This window comes from Mustelus asterias, chromosome 2 (genome assembly GCF_964213995.1).
Source record: "Mustelus asterias chromosome 2, sMusAst1.hap1.1, whole genome shotgun sequence".
Lineage (NCBI taxonomy): Eukaryota > Metazoa > Chordata > Chondrichthyes > Carcharhiniformes > Triakidae > Mustelus > Mustelus asterias.
The window spans coordinates 153,304,217-153,317,457 of NC_135802.1; the positions used below are offsets into that span (position 1 = coordinate 153,304,217).

General features: G+C 46.1%; 1 protein-coding gene across 1 annotated transcript in view; it reads left to right on the forward strand.

Annotated features, from left to right (window-relative positions):
- Positions 1–13,241, forward strand: part of LOC144479671 (beta-galactosidase-like) — a 77,284-nt gene that overhangs the window by 20,236 nt on the left and 43,807 nt on the right. The window contains exons 11-13 of the mRNA XM_078198673.1: positions 1,747–1,821; positions 3,505–3,594; positions 12,032–12,145. Of these exons, the coding sequence (XP_078054799.1) occupies positions 1,747–1,821; positions 3,505–3,594; positions 12,032–12,145 (279 nt within the window). The remainder of the gene's footprint in view (positions 1–1,746; positions 1,822–3,504; positions 3,595–12,031; positions 12,146–13,241) is intronic.

Here is a 13,241-nt window from a genome sequence, read left to right on the forward strand (position 1 = left end):
CCTGGTGAGTATTATTAAACAATTAGCATACAAATTAGGTCTAAAGAGGAAAGTTGCAGTTAACCCATTCCTAATCCCTCCACCACCGACGCTCAGTAGCAGCAGTGTGTACTATCTACAAGATGCACTGCAGCAATTCATCAAAGATCCTTAGACAGCATCTTCCAAACCCACAACCACTTCCATCTGGAAGGACAAGGGCAGCAGATACATGAGAACACTACCACCTGCAACTGCCCCTCCAAGCCACTCGCCATCCTGACTTGGAGATATGTCGCCGTTCCTTCGCAGTCATTGGGTCAAAATCCTGGAATTCCCTCCCTCACGGCATTGTGGGTCAACCCACAACACATGGACTGCAATGATTCAAGAAGGCAGCTCACCACCACCTTCTCAAGGGCAACTGGGGATGGGCAATAAATGCTGCCCTTCTCCCACGAATGAATAAATAAAAGCTCCAATGAAACCAACCTTAACTTTTCAAGTCTGCCTCCAAATCTGCAATCCCCTCAAAATACAAGCAGAAAATGTTGGAAACTCAGCAGGTCCTGGCAGCTCTCCCTGGTAAGAGAAACAGAGTTTACTTAGCTTGGATAGAGGATTGGTTAACCAACAGAAAGCAGAGAGTTGGGATAAATGGGTCTTTTTCGGGTTGGCAAGATTTAACTAATTGGGTACCAGAGGGTTCGATCCTCAGGCCCCAACTATTTACAATCTGTGTTAATGACTTGGATGCAGGAATAGTAGGTACCTTTGCCAAATTTGCAGATGATACTAAAATAGGTGGATAGTACGTTGCAATAATGAAATAAGAAATTTACAAATGGATAAGGATAGATTAAGTGAATGGGGCAAAATTTGGCAGATGGAGTTTAAATTGGATGAGTGTGAGGTTATCCACTTTGGTAGGAAAAATACAAAGGCAAATTGTTATCTAAATGGAAACTTCAGTGTCCTTCAGTGCAGAGGGATCTGGGTGTCCTCGTGCATGAATCGCAGAAAACCAGCATTCAGCTACAGCAAGTAATGGAGGCAAATGGAATCTTGGCATTTTATGCTAAAAGAATAGAATATAAAAGTAGTGAAGTGTTGCTGCTACTGTACAAAGCATTTAGTGAAACCGCACTTCGAATATTGTGTACAATTTTGGCCCCCTTACTTGAAGAGGGAGGTAGCTGCATTGGAGGCGGTCCAGAGGAGGTCCACCAGATTGATTCCAGAGATAAGACGTTTGTCTTCCAAAGAAAGATTGGGCAGTTTAGGGCTATACTCCCCAGAGTTGAGAAAATGAAAGCAGATCTAACTGAGGTGTACAAGATGATGAGGGGGATTGACAAAGCAGACATGGAGAGGATGTTTCCTCTTGTTGGGTAATCTAGAACAAGAGGTCCTAGTTTTAGGATAAGGAGTGGCAGATATAAAACAGATGAGGAAACATTACTCCTCTCAAAGGTGATGAGTCTGTGGAATTCACTACCCCAGAGTGCGGTGGATGCCAGGGAGTAAATTTAAGGAAGAGGTGGACAGGTTTTTAATTAGAGTTTGAAGGGTTATGGTGAACGGGCAGGTATGTGGAGTTGAGGCTGAGATGAGATCAGCCATGATCGTATTGAATGGCGAAGCAGGCTCAAGGGGCTGAATTGCCTACTCCTGCTCCTAGCTCTTATGATTCTTATGCATTGTGTTTGGAGTAGATTTGACTTGCTAAGGAGGTCATCTCAATGTTTTTCTCTTTCCTTTTATTAGTACAGAAAGTTACCTTCTGGCCCAGTACCTCCTGCAACTCCTAAATTTGCCTATGGGTTAATCAAAGTTACGCAGGTAAGAATGGATTACACTGTAGCTTGTATAAGGGTTTAACTTGTAGCCATGCTTTTGTGTCTTTAAACAAAAGCTTTGCCGTAAAGTGACAGTGAATTAGCGAAAGATGCAGGGTGGGATTTCCAGCTCTTTCTGCTGGCGGGATTTCCAGCTCTTTCTGCTGGCGGGATTATCCAGTCCCACCAAAGTGACCCCCTGTGGCAGGTTCCCCACCGGCGGGCAGGGCGAGCCATTCCAAATGCCGTTGACATCGGCGGGACCGGAAGATCCTGCAGGCAGTCGATGCCGAGTTGCCTTCACTGCTGGAACACACGCCAAGGGGGGAGGGCTTGAAACACCCAGAGTCTTGGCTCTGTGAACCCAAAGTTGCGGGTGCAATGCCATGCAGCGCTCAGAGGCTCGGATGTGACATTGTACTGTGTCCTTGTCTGCCAACCTGGGTGTCAAAGAGCCAGTGATATTTGGAGAAGAGAAGGGGAGATTTCCCTGGTTTCCAGGTCTCTGCTTATCTCTCAACAATCATCATTAATACAGATGATCTCATTGCTGTGTGTGGGATCTTGCTCTGTGCAATTTGGCTGCTGTGCTTTCCCACATTGCAACAGTAACAACACTCCAAAGGAAACCCTTTGGCTGTAAAATGTACCTTTTTTAAAATTCGCAAGTCCTTCATGCCCTCACCTCCTCCCTCTCTCAGTAATCTCCTCCAGGCCCGCTAGCCCAACTACTTGCGTTCCTCTAACGCTGGCACCTTGAGCATTCCCAATTTCAATTGCTCTGCCATTGGTGGACCTGCTCCTGAAAAACAACCTCTTTGACCAAGCTTTTGTTTATCTGCTCTAATATCTCCTTGTGTGGCTTAGTGTCAGATTGTGGCTTGTAACACTCCAGTGAAAGCACCTCAGGACATTTTGTTGCCTTAGAAGCACCTTTTTAATGCAAGTTGTTGTTGTATTACAATGGATGTGAAACTGGCAGGAGCACAAAATGGCAACAGTGGATCAATCGGCAGCCATTTTACACTCCGCCAGTTTCCTTTGTAATTGAAACCAATTTGTTTGTGCCCACTTTCTTGACGAAGCCAAATTTACACCAAGCTTTGAAACAGACCAGCACTTTCACTCATTACTGCCACGGTATTGATGACACGAGGAATGTCTACATGCTGGCTGGTGTTGCCAGAAAGCAGACCACGATATAACTTTCCAAAGCGTTACAGGGATAGTGCTTGGGAGGGATTGTTGTTGGTGCAGGCTTCTTTCTGCACTCTCTCTGAATTCTATGATTCTAAGTTCACTACTACGGAAAGTAAGTGAGGCCAAAACACTGTGATTCCAAGAAGAAATTAGATATAGCACTTGGGGCTGAAGGGATCAAGGGATATGGAGGGAAAGGGGGATCAGGATATTGAATTAGATGATCAGCCATGATCAAAATGAATGGCGGAGCAGGCTCGAAGGGCCGAATGGCCTACTCCTGCTTCTAATTTCTATGTTCCTATGTTTTGAAATGCTCTGGTTATGCGATGCTTTGATCTTTTGCAAGTTTTCCATCAAATCCTTCTTTATTGCCTCTTTGTGTTTTGTTTCTGTTTTGCCACTGTTTGAGTGTTAAGAATTGTGCTTCTAAAATCAGCGTTTGACCGTGTGAAGGCTGTGCTCAGTAATTGTGAATGTTTTCCAGTTGCAGAGTGTTGCAGGATTGGTGAACTTGCTGTCGCTCTCCGGCCCAGTCAAGTCTGTTTACCCGCTGACCTTTGTGGAAATGAAGCAGGTAAGATTTTTACTATTTTTGGAGGCGAGACACAAAGGTTTCATTTCTTTGTGTTTTCGACAGGTCAGAAGTATTATCAGATTAAAGAGCAACAGCCATTAGATGGACCATACGAGGGCGTGTGATGTTATTTTGGGTTTATTTAAAATATTTTTATAGAAACCCTACAGTGCAGAGGGAGGCCATTCAGCCCATCAAGTCTGCACCGACTCTCCAACAGAGCAACCCACCCAGGCCCTAACCCCCACAGCCCCACATACTTACCCCGTTAATCCCTCTAACCTCCAAATCCTGGGACACTAAGGGACAATTTAGCATGGCCAATCCACCGAACCTGCACATCTTTGGACTATGGGAGGAAACCGGAGCACCCGGAGAGAACCCACACAAACACGGAGAGAACTGGCAAACACCGCACAATTACCCAAGGCTGGAATTGAACCTGGGTCCCTGGTGCTGTGGAGCAGCAGTGCTAACCACTGTGCCACCGTGCCGCCCATCTATCTGACAGTTCACAAAGCTGTGAGAATAGCGAATCGCTTTGTGCCAGAATTTTGAGTTGTTTTGGTGGACGGGTGCACTTCCAATCTGTAAGCGTGTGAGATTGTGCGCAAAGACATCAGACATGCATCCTGATGTCATTGTACACTTCTGAAGGTCCCGTTGGGGGGACCGCGCGAGATTCGGAAACACGCCCACCAACAATCAAGGGGGCAATTTAACCCATTAGGGGGGCAGTTGCATCCGGTTTTGTGGGGCCAGTCAGCTTTTACGGTTGGCGGTCGGACTGATTGGCCAGGTGGCCTTTGCGTTTTTAGTTGCAATCTCAATCCCGGGCGGAATGATGCGTCGGGGCTGAAATAAAATTCAAGAACAAAGAGCAGCACAGCACAGGAACAAGCCCTTCGGCCCACCAAGTCTGTGCCAACATAGATCCCTCTCTAATCTAATATTTTCTTGCCTCTATGTGGTCCATATCCCTCTATTACCTGCCTATTCATGTATCTATCCAGATGCCCCTTCAATGTTGTTATAAGATCTGCTTTCATCACCTCCTCCGGCAGCGCATTCCAGGCGCTGTGTGAAAAACGTGCCCCTTACATCTCTTTTAAACTTCCCCCCTCATTCTCAACCTACGCCCCGAGTAATTGACAATTCAACCCTGGGAAAAAGACTCTGACTATCCACTCTATCCAAGATCCATGGCAGAAACTTGCAATCCTGCGCAGATGCCGTCTTCGAATGGATGTACAGCCAACTACAACACACCTCACTCACCTGACTGATGACTCAGATATTTCCCAAGGGGCTGCCTGTGCCATGTTTCCTGAGTGGACTCGAACATTATAGTTATCTTAGTTGAAGAATTTCATTCTCTGTTGCTTAAAAATATATCCTGTGCTGCAATGTACGGGCCTATCTGTGAGGCTTATATTTTGTGGTCCTTTGCAAGGCAAAGCTTCCCCAACAAGTTTAATATTCATATCATTCATTTATAAGTCTCACACCATTTTCTTCAGCATCCGGTCCATTTTGTGCCCACATTATAATTTGGATGGGTGCCTTACAATCTTACAATCCACTGATCTGCTCGCGCTTTATCAGTACTTCTTTCATCATCACCCCTCTTCCGTATTTGTGACATCCTCAGTGACATTCAGTCTTTCGGAGACGAGGGTAATTTTTTTGAAAGAGCTTAATCGGGCAGGACAACGTGCAACTTCCTTCTGTTAAAAGGAATAACTCTCTAATTTAAGTACTGTCAAACTGAAGACCCAGGACATGCAGGGCGACGGACCTGGTGCAGAAAAGTGGGATTAGGCTGGCAAAGCTTTGAGGCAAAGGACCGGATTTTCTGGCCCTCCCCACCTTCCTTCTGTTAAAAGGAATAACTCTCTAATTTAAGTACTCCCACTGAAATGACAAAATCATCCTGATTATTTCAAAATACATGGAAGCATTTTAACGGAAGATTTCATGCAAAAACTGTTATCCTTCCATAGAAATCATGGAAAATTTACATCACTAAAGGAGGCCATTTGTCCTCTTGTGCCTGTGCTGGTCAGTGAAGAGCTTTGCCAGCCTAATCCCACTTTTCTGCACCAGGTCCGTAGCCCTACAGTCTTCAGTTTGACAGGCGTCTTTCTCCTTTGGCCAGTGTTTGGAACAGAAGTTGGCCATTCAACCCCTGTAACCTGTCCTGAGCTGGATCATGGCTGACGTGTATCATATTTCCATCTGCCCATCTTGCTTCCCTAACTCTTAATGCCTTTGACAAACAAAAAATAATCAACCCATCTCAATTTTGGAATTTTCATTTGACCTTGTGTCAACAACTCTTTGGGAGATAGTTCTGAGGCAAAGGACCGGATTTTCTGGCCCTCCCCACCTTCGGGATCTTCCAGTCCCACCAAAGTCAATCCCTCATGGTGGATAACCCAGCAGCGGGGCAGGAGAGCCCTGCAAAATCCAGGAGACTTTTTGGTGGGACTGGAAGATCCCTCCGGCAGCCAATGGCTCGTTGCATCTGCTGCAGGAAATCCCATCGCGGGATTACAGAGAATTCCGGCTAAATTCAATGGAATATTTCAGCTTTCGGGAAAGAACTTGTTGCTCTCTCCCGACCCCCAAAAACCATTGAATCATCTTAAACAACTCAAAGAGATCACCCCTTCATCTTCTACATGCACGGAAATAGAAGCTTTGCATTTATGTAACTCAAGACTCCCAATTAGCAAGCAAGTATTTGTTAAAAGGGATAATCCTCTAATTTAAGTACTCCCACTGAAATGACAAACTCATTCTGATATTTCAAAATACAAATTAATGGAATACAACAACTCAAAAATTTTCATTGTAGAAAATGGCTGGGATGACAGCAATAGCAGTACAAAGACTGAGGATGTTTATAATATGTATCCTTTAAAGAAATGGAAAATTTCATGCAAAAACTGTTATCATTCTATAGAAATCATGGAAAATTTACATTACTAAAGGAGGCCATTTGTCCCCTTGTGCCGGTGCTGGTCAGTGAAGAGGTATGCCAGCCTCATCCCACTTTTCTGCACCAGGTCCGTAGCCCTGCATGTCGCGGCTCTTCAGTTTGACAAACAAGTCATACAAATACTCCTCTAGCCCTGGTGCAGAGATCTACCCACATTGCATATTGTAAGTTCCAGCCCACCACATTTAAAGGGATGTGGCCTCTTAAGCATTAGCGACTGCAAAATGGAATGATTAGAATCATAGAATCTCTACAGCACAGAAAGAAGCCATTCAGCCCATCGAGTCTGCACCGACCACAACCCAGGCCCCACTTTCGTAACCCCACACATTGACCCTGCTAATCCCTCTGACACCAAGGTAAATTTAGTATGGCCAATCAACCTAACCCGCACATCTTTGGACTTGTACATATATGGCCATTTTCAGCCCTTTTGGCATCTGGATGAGTTGAAGGAAGTGGCCGTCAAAATGAGGAAATAGTGGAGTAGATTCTGTTTGGTTTCTGGTGTGGAGGGACATGAGGTGGGTGTCAGAACTTCTGCTCTGTTTGTTGTTAGCTGTGCAATGTGCCTGACAGGATGTAGTGATCAATGTCAGCATCGTGCACACTAGCCACAAGATCTGGGAACAGATGAAAAGATACTTGAGGAAAATCCTATGGTAAGACACTCCTCCTCACCCCCTACCCACACCACTCTCCCTCACCATCAGTAATAACATTTAGCTAGTTGAATCCCAAAGTATGTACGCTACACGTCAACCCCAGAATTACAGAATCGATGTAGCCCAGAAGGAGGCCATTTAGCCCACCATATCTGCACCGGCTCTCTGAATGACCAATCCTCTTAGTGCCTTTCCCCTGCCTTTTCCCCATAACCATGTCCAATCCAATTCCCTTTTAAATGCTTCGATTAAATCTACCTCCCCCACACCGGCAGGCAGAATATTCCAGATCCCAACCTCTCGCTGTGTGAAACTTTTTAAGTTTAAGTTGTTACGTGCATTTATTAGTGTCACAAGTAGACCTACATTAACTCTGCAATGAAGTTACTGTGAAAATCCCCTAGTCGCCACACTCCGACGCCTGTTCTGGGTACACTGAGGGAGAATTTAGCATGGCTAATGCACCTAACCAGCACGTCTTTCGGACTTTGGCAGGAAACCGGAGCACCCTGAGGAAACCCACGCAGACACAGGGAGAACGTGCAAACTCCACACAGACAGTGACCCAAGCCGGGAATCAAACCTGGGCCCCTGGCGCTGTGAGGTAGCAGTGCTAACCACCGTGCCACCCTAAAAATGTTTTTCCTCATGTCACCATTGCTTCTTTTGCCAGTTACTTTAATTCTATATCCTCTCGTTCTCGATCTATCCACCATTAGCAGCAGTTTCTCTCCCATCAACTCTGTCCACACCCCTCATGATTTTGAATACTTCCATCAAATCCCCTTACAACCTTTTCTTTTTCACAGAAAACAGTTCCAATTTTTCCAACCTAGTTACGTAACTGAAGTTCCTCATCCCTGGAACTATTCTTGTTCATCTGCCGCATGGATAATAACTGCTAGCTGTGCAAATACCAGTGACCTTCCACTCTCCCTTGTTGATGCCGCCAAGTTTATACACCAGCAAGGAACACAATCTGAGTGCAATCTGAAACTCAGTCCAAGATCATTGCAACTAGCGTCTCTGGAGACTGTATCCTGGCAGGTGGTAGCAGACCTGTGTGGAATGCTGGAGGAATTCAGTTCACTGGGATCTGGTGACTATGGCGATGGGGGTGACTATGACATTGCAGGATTCTCTCAACTTCAGGAGGTTAATTTTTGACTTATACATATGTGGCCATCGAGGTTCCTGCAAGGTTGCCACAGAGCCTTCATCAACAGGAAAGAGAGATAAATGTTAAATTAGTCTGTGACCACCACACAACAATATTGCTTACACGTTTGTGGAATGACAGCACAGAGATAGAGGAGACCGACAACCCAACGGGTGTTTGAAAATGAGCTTCAGAACCACAGTGGTTAGCACTGCTGCCTCACAGCGCCAGGGGCCCAGGTTCAATTCCAACCTTGGGTCACTGTCTGTGTGGAGTCTGCACATTCTCCCCATGTCTGCATGGGTTTCCTCCGGGTGCTCCGGTTTCCTCCCATAGTCCAAAGATTTGCGGGTTAGGTTGATTGGCCATGCTAAATTGACCCTAGTGTCAGGAGGATTAGCAGGGTAAATATGTGGGGCTACGGGGATAGGGGCTGGGTGGGATTGTGGTCAGTGCAGACTCGATGGGCCGAATGGCCTCCTACTGCACTGTAGGATTCTATGATGCCAAGATAGATTTGGTGAAAAGCAGACTCGATGGGTTGTATCAGTGATGGACAGCCCGGGCTAGTGAGTGAGCCACATGCGTGGCCCTCCTTTATCTCAGTGGGCCCTAAGATTGAAATCGGGCTTGTTCACTAACCATCACCCCATGAATAAGATTAAATACATTTCATACACGCCCAATCATTCAAATAGCAATAAAACTGTCATCAACTTCAAATGGTAAAGCAAAATAAATATTGACACTTTGGGCACAGAGGGAGCACACGGCCCTCATAGTCAATGTTCTGAGCAATCATCACGCCCCTCGCCTCACATGATCTTGCTTGACGTGAGTATCACTTCAGTCATACTGGGAGGAAAAACCTACGTGGATGGAAACTAACCGAATGTGGTAACCCTGTGTGTGGGCCACAGTCAACAGAATGCCTTGTGGGCCGCACTCAGAACCCAGATGGGCTGCATGTGGCCCCCAGGCTGGAGTTTGCCCATCCCTGGGCAGTATGGTCTATTCCTGCACCTATTTCACGTGTTATCTACCATTTATCTGCCAATTTCACCATTTCCTCCATTTTCTACTAAAGCCTGTTACTATCCTCCTCACTGTTACATTTCCACATTTTGTCTGATCTGCAAACTTGGAAATTTGTCCTGTAAATCCACATTTGTGCCGTCAACATATAGGAGAGGAACAATGGCCCTAATATTGACGTGGAGATGCCATTGTTGGACTGGGGTAAACACAGTAAGAAGTCTCACAACACCAGGTTAAAGTCCAACAGGTTTATTTGGTAGCACAAGCCACACAAGCTTTCGGAGCGCTGCCCCTTCATGAAGGGGCAACACTCCAAAAGCTAGTGGCTTGTGCTACCAAATAAACCTGTTGGACTTTAACCTAATATTGACTCCAGGGGCTGGGGGTGTGTGGGAACACTACCGTCTACTACTGTGCAGTCTGTAAAACAACCGTTCACCAGTACGCGGTACTTTCAGTCCTTTAGCCAATTCTGTACCAGTGCAGCCATTGCTCTTTTAACCTCCTGAACTTCAAGATTCCAGACACAAGTCTATTAACTAGGACTTCATCAAATTTCTTTTGGAAGACCAGTACAAAAGAAGCAAAAAAATAGATGTAAAAGGAGCACCTGGAAGAAAAGAATCTATTGCATGAGGGGCAGAAAGCTTTAGCTATCTGAGTGAGTGGAATGCATTGGATTGCCCATCTCAGTTGATGACATATTGCGTTGGGTTTTACTTAACGTCCCTTCACATTCAACAATCGTGGATTCAAAAGCTGTTGGAAAGTATCTGTAATTTATTGGTGTGGCACAGTGGTTAGCACTGCTGCCTCACAGCACCAGCAACCCAGGTTCGATTCCAGCTCCGGGTCACTGTCTGTGTGGAGTTTGCACGTTCTCCCCGTGTCTGCATGGGTTTCCTTCCACAGTCGAAAGATGTGTGGGTTAGGTTGATTGGCCATGCTAAATTGACCCTAGTGTCAGGGGTTAGCGGAGTAAATATGTAGGGTTTCGGGGATAGGGCCTGGGTGGGATTGTGGTCAGTGCAGACTCGATGGGCTGAATGGCCTCCTTCTGTACTGTAGGAATTCTACGATTAGCTATTCAGTTCTGTACGCAGTGAGTGCAGTTATTGTAAACTTGCTCCTACCTGTAGCTGGCGCTGTTCGCTTTTATTGCACCATCCTTGCCTGTCATCACTACACTTTAAGAAGTCTCACAACACCAGGTTAAAGTCCAACAGGTTTATTTGGTAGCAAATACCATTAGCTTTCGGAGCAGAGCTCCTTCGTCAGATGGAGTGGATATCTGTTCTCAAACAGGGCACGGGGTTAAATCACTCCACTTGTCAGATACAGTAGGTGATTTTTGTACCATTAGGTGACCTGCTTTTGCTTAGTTTTGTTTTAAATATCAGTTTGCAAATGTTGATGTTATGGATCTTCTCCCAGTTTTTCTTTTGAAGTAATATAAATTTACTAAATTGAACCTTCCGCCCCAGCCCTGCCTCTGCTCTGCATCTCTCAAACTCATTCGCATTTTCCTCACAGATAAGGAACTTTAAGCCAAGTTTTCAGCCAGGGGGATGGAATGATTTTTTTTGTTTTGTGTCTATATTACTCCATTTCTCCTTCCTTGGGTCTTGATCGCTACCATTTAAAAGGCATTAGCAAGGCTTGGTGCCAGCTGTGTTAACTCCAATTTTCATAGAATCCCTACAGCGCAGAAGGAGGCTATTTGACCCATCGAGTCTGCACCAATCACAAACCCACCCAGGCCCTATTCCTTAACCCCAAGTATTTTACCCTGTTTGTCCCCCTGATGCTAAGGGGTGATTTAGCACAGCCAATCCACCTAACCCGCACATCTTTGGACTGTGGGAGGAAACCGGAGCACCCGAAGGAAACCCACGCAGACAAGGGGAGAATGTGCAAACTCCGCACAGACAGTGACCCGAGATCGGAATTGAACCCAGGTCCCTGGCGCTGTGAGGCAGCAGTGCTAACAACTGTGCCACCGTGCTGCCCCATTATTTGTTGAAGTGTAACAACTTCAACTGTTATACTGTTAGTCATAGAATCATAGAGATTTACAGCATGGAAACAGGCCCTTCGGCCCAACTTGTCCATGCCGCCCTTTTTTTTTTAAACCACTAAGCTAGTCCCAATTGCCCGCATTTGGCCCATATCCCTCTATACCCATCGTACCCATGTAACTATCCAAATGCTTTTTAAAAAGACAAAATTGTACCAGCCTCTACTAGTACCTCTGGCAGTTTGTTCCAGACACTCACTACCATTCTGTAATGATAATTCTCCTTTGTCAGTCAGTCAGTAACGCACTTGTTTCGGCGCTTCCTGTAGCCCCTGATCCTGATGGGACTATAGTGTATGATATCGTACATCAACTGGGAGTGGCTGTGAAGTGTGGCTGTCGCTTTGCTTGCCGTTGTCACAGAGTTGCTGCCTGTGGCCATTTCCTGACCTGTCAGGCAGCACCAATCCAGCCCTTTCTCTTTAGTCGTAAAGCAGTTAGACCACTGACCACAAAACAGCTGATCTGAATATATTGCTTCTTTTATCTGGCAGTATTTTGGCTACATGCTCTATCGAAATACCCTGCCAATCAATTGCACCAAGGGAACCCCGCTGGCATCGCCCCAGAATGGCATTCGTGACCGAGCCTACGTGATGGTGGATGGGGTAAGCTGATTGTTATCTAACAATGTGATGTTTTCTTTCTTCTTCCCTGACTTCAACCTGAACTCATAACCTGTTCAAAACTAATGCATTAAATCAATAGCACATTCCACAATGTTTAGTTTAGTTTATTTATGAGTGTCACAAGTAAGCTTACATTAACACTGTAATGAAGTTACTGTGAAAATCACCTAGTCGCCACACTCCAGTGTCTGTTTGGGTAGACTGAGGGAGAATTTAGCATGGCCAATGTACCCAACCAGCAGACTGTGGGAGAAAACAGGAGCACGCAGAGGAAACCCACACAGACATGGGGAGAATGTGCAGACATTGCACAGACAGTGACCCAAGCTGGGAATCGAACCCGGGTCTCTGGCGCTGTGAGGCAGCAGAGCTAACCACTGTGCCACCGTAGCAGAGTATTAGAGAATTGCTGAGTATTTTGTGGTATTTGAGAATTATGCAACAGCACGATGGCACAGTGGTTCGCACTGCTGCCTCACAGCGCCAGGGACCAGGGTCCGATTTCTGGCTTGGGTCTATGTCTGTGTGGAGTCTGTACGTTCTCCCCCGTGTCTGTGTGGGTTTCTTCCGCATGCTCCGGTTTCCTCCCACAGTCCAAAGACGTGCAGGTTAGGTGGATTGGCCATGCTAAATTGCCCCTTAGTGTCAGGGGGACTAGCTGGGGTAAATGTATGGGGTTATGGGGATGGGGCCTGGGTGGAATTGTGGTCAGTGCAGACTTGATGGGCCAAACGTCCTCCTTCTGCACTGTTGGGATTCTATTATTCGAGCAGATCACTAGGGAGTTCCACTCAAAAGCTGTAAGGATGTTGTTGCATGGGGTTGAAGAGGGATTTAGCTAGTGCCTGTGGAATAGGGATCTGCAGCAGGTGGGCAAGTTTGTCTCTGGTGCAAGTGGAAGGGTGGGCACTGGAGGTGCCCCCATTGTGGCAGGAGTGCCTGCTTGGCCCTACGCAAATTAGGGGCTTCTCCTTTGCCACCACAAACTTGATGATATTAGGGGACATCCCAGTGTAACAGCCAAGATTGCAGCTGGCAGATTTTCGGAGCCTTACAGTGTTGCAGGGCAACACAC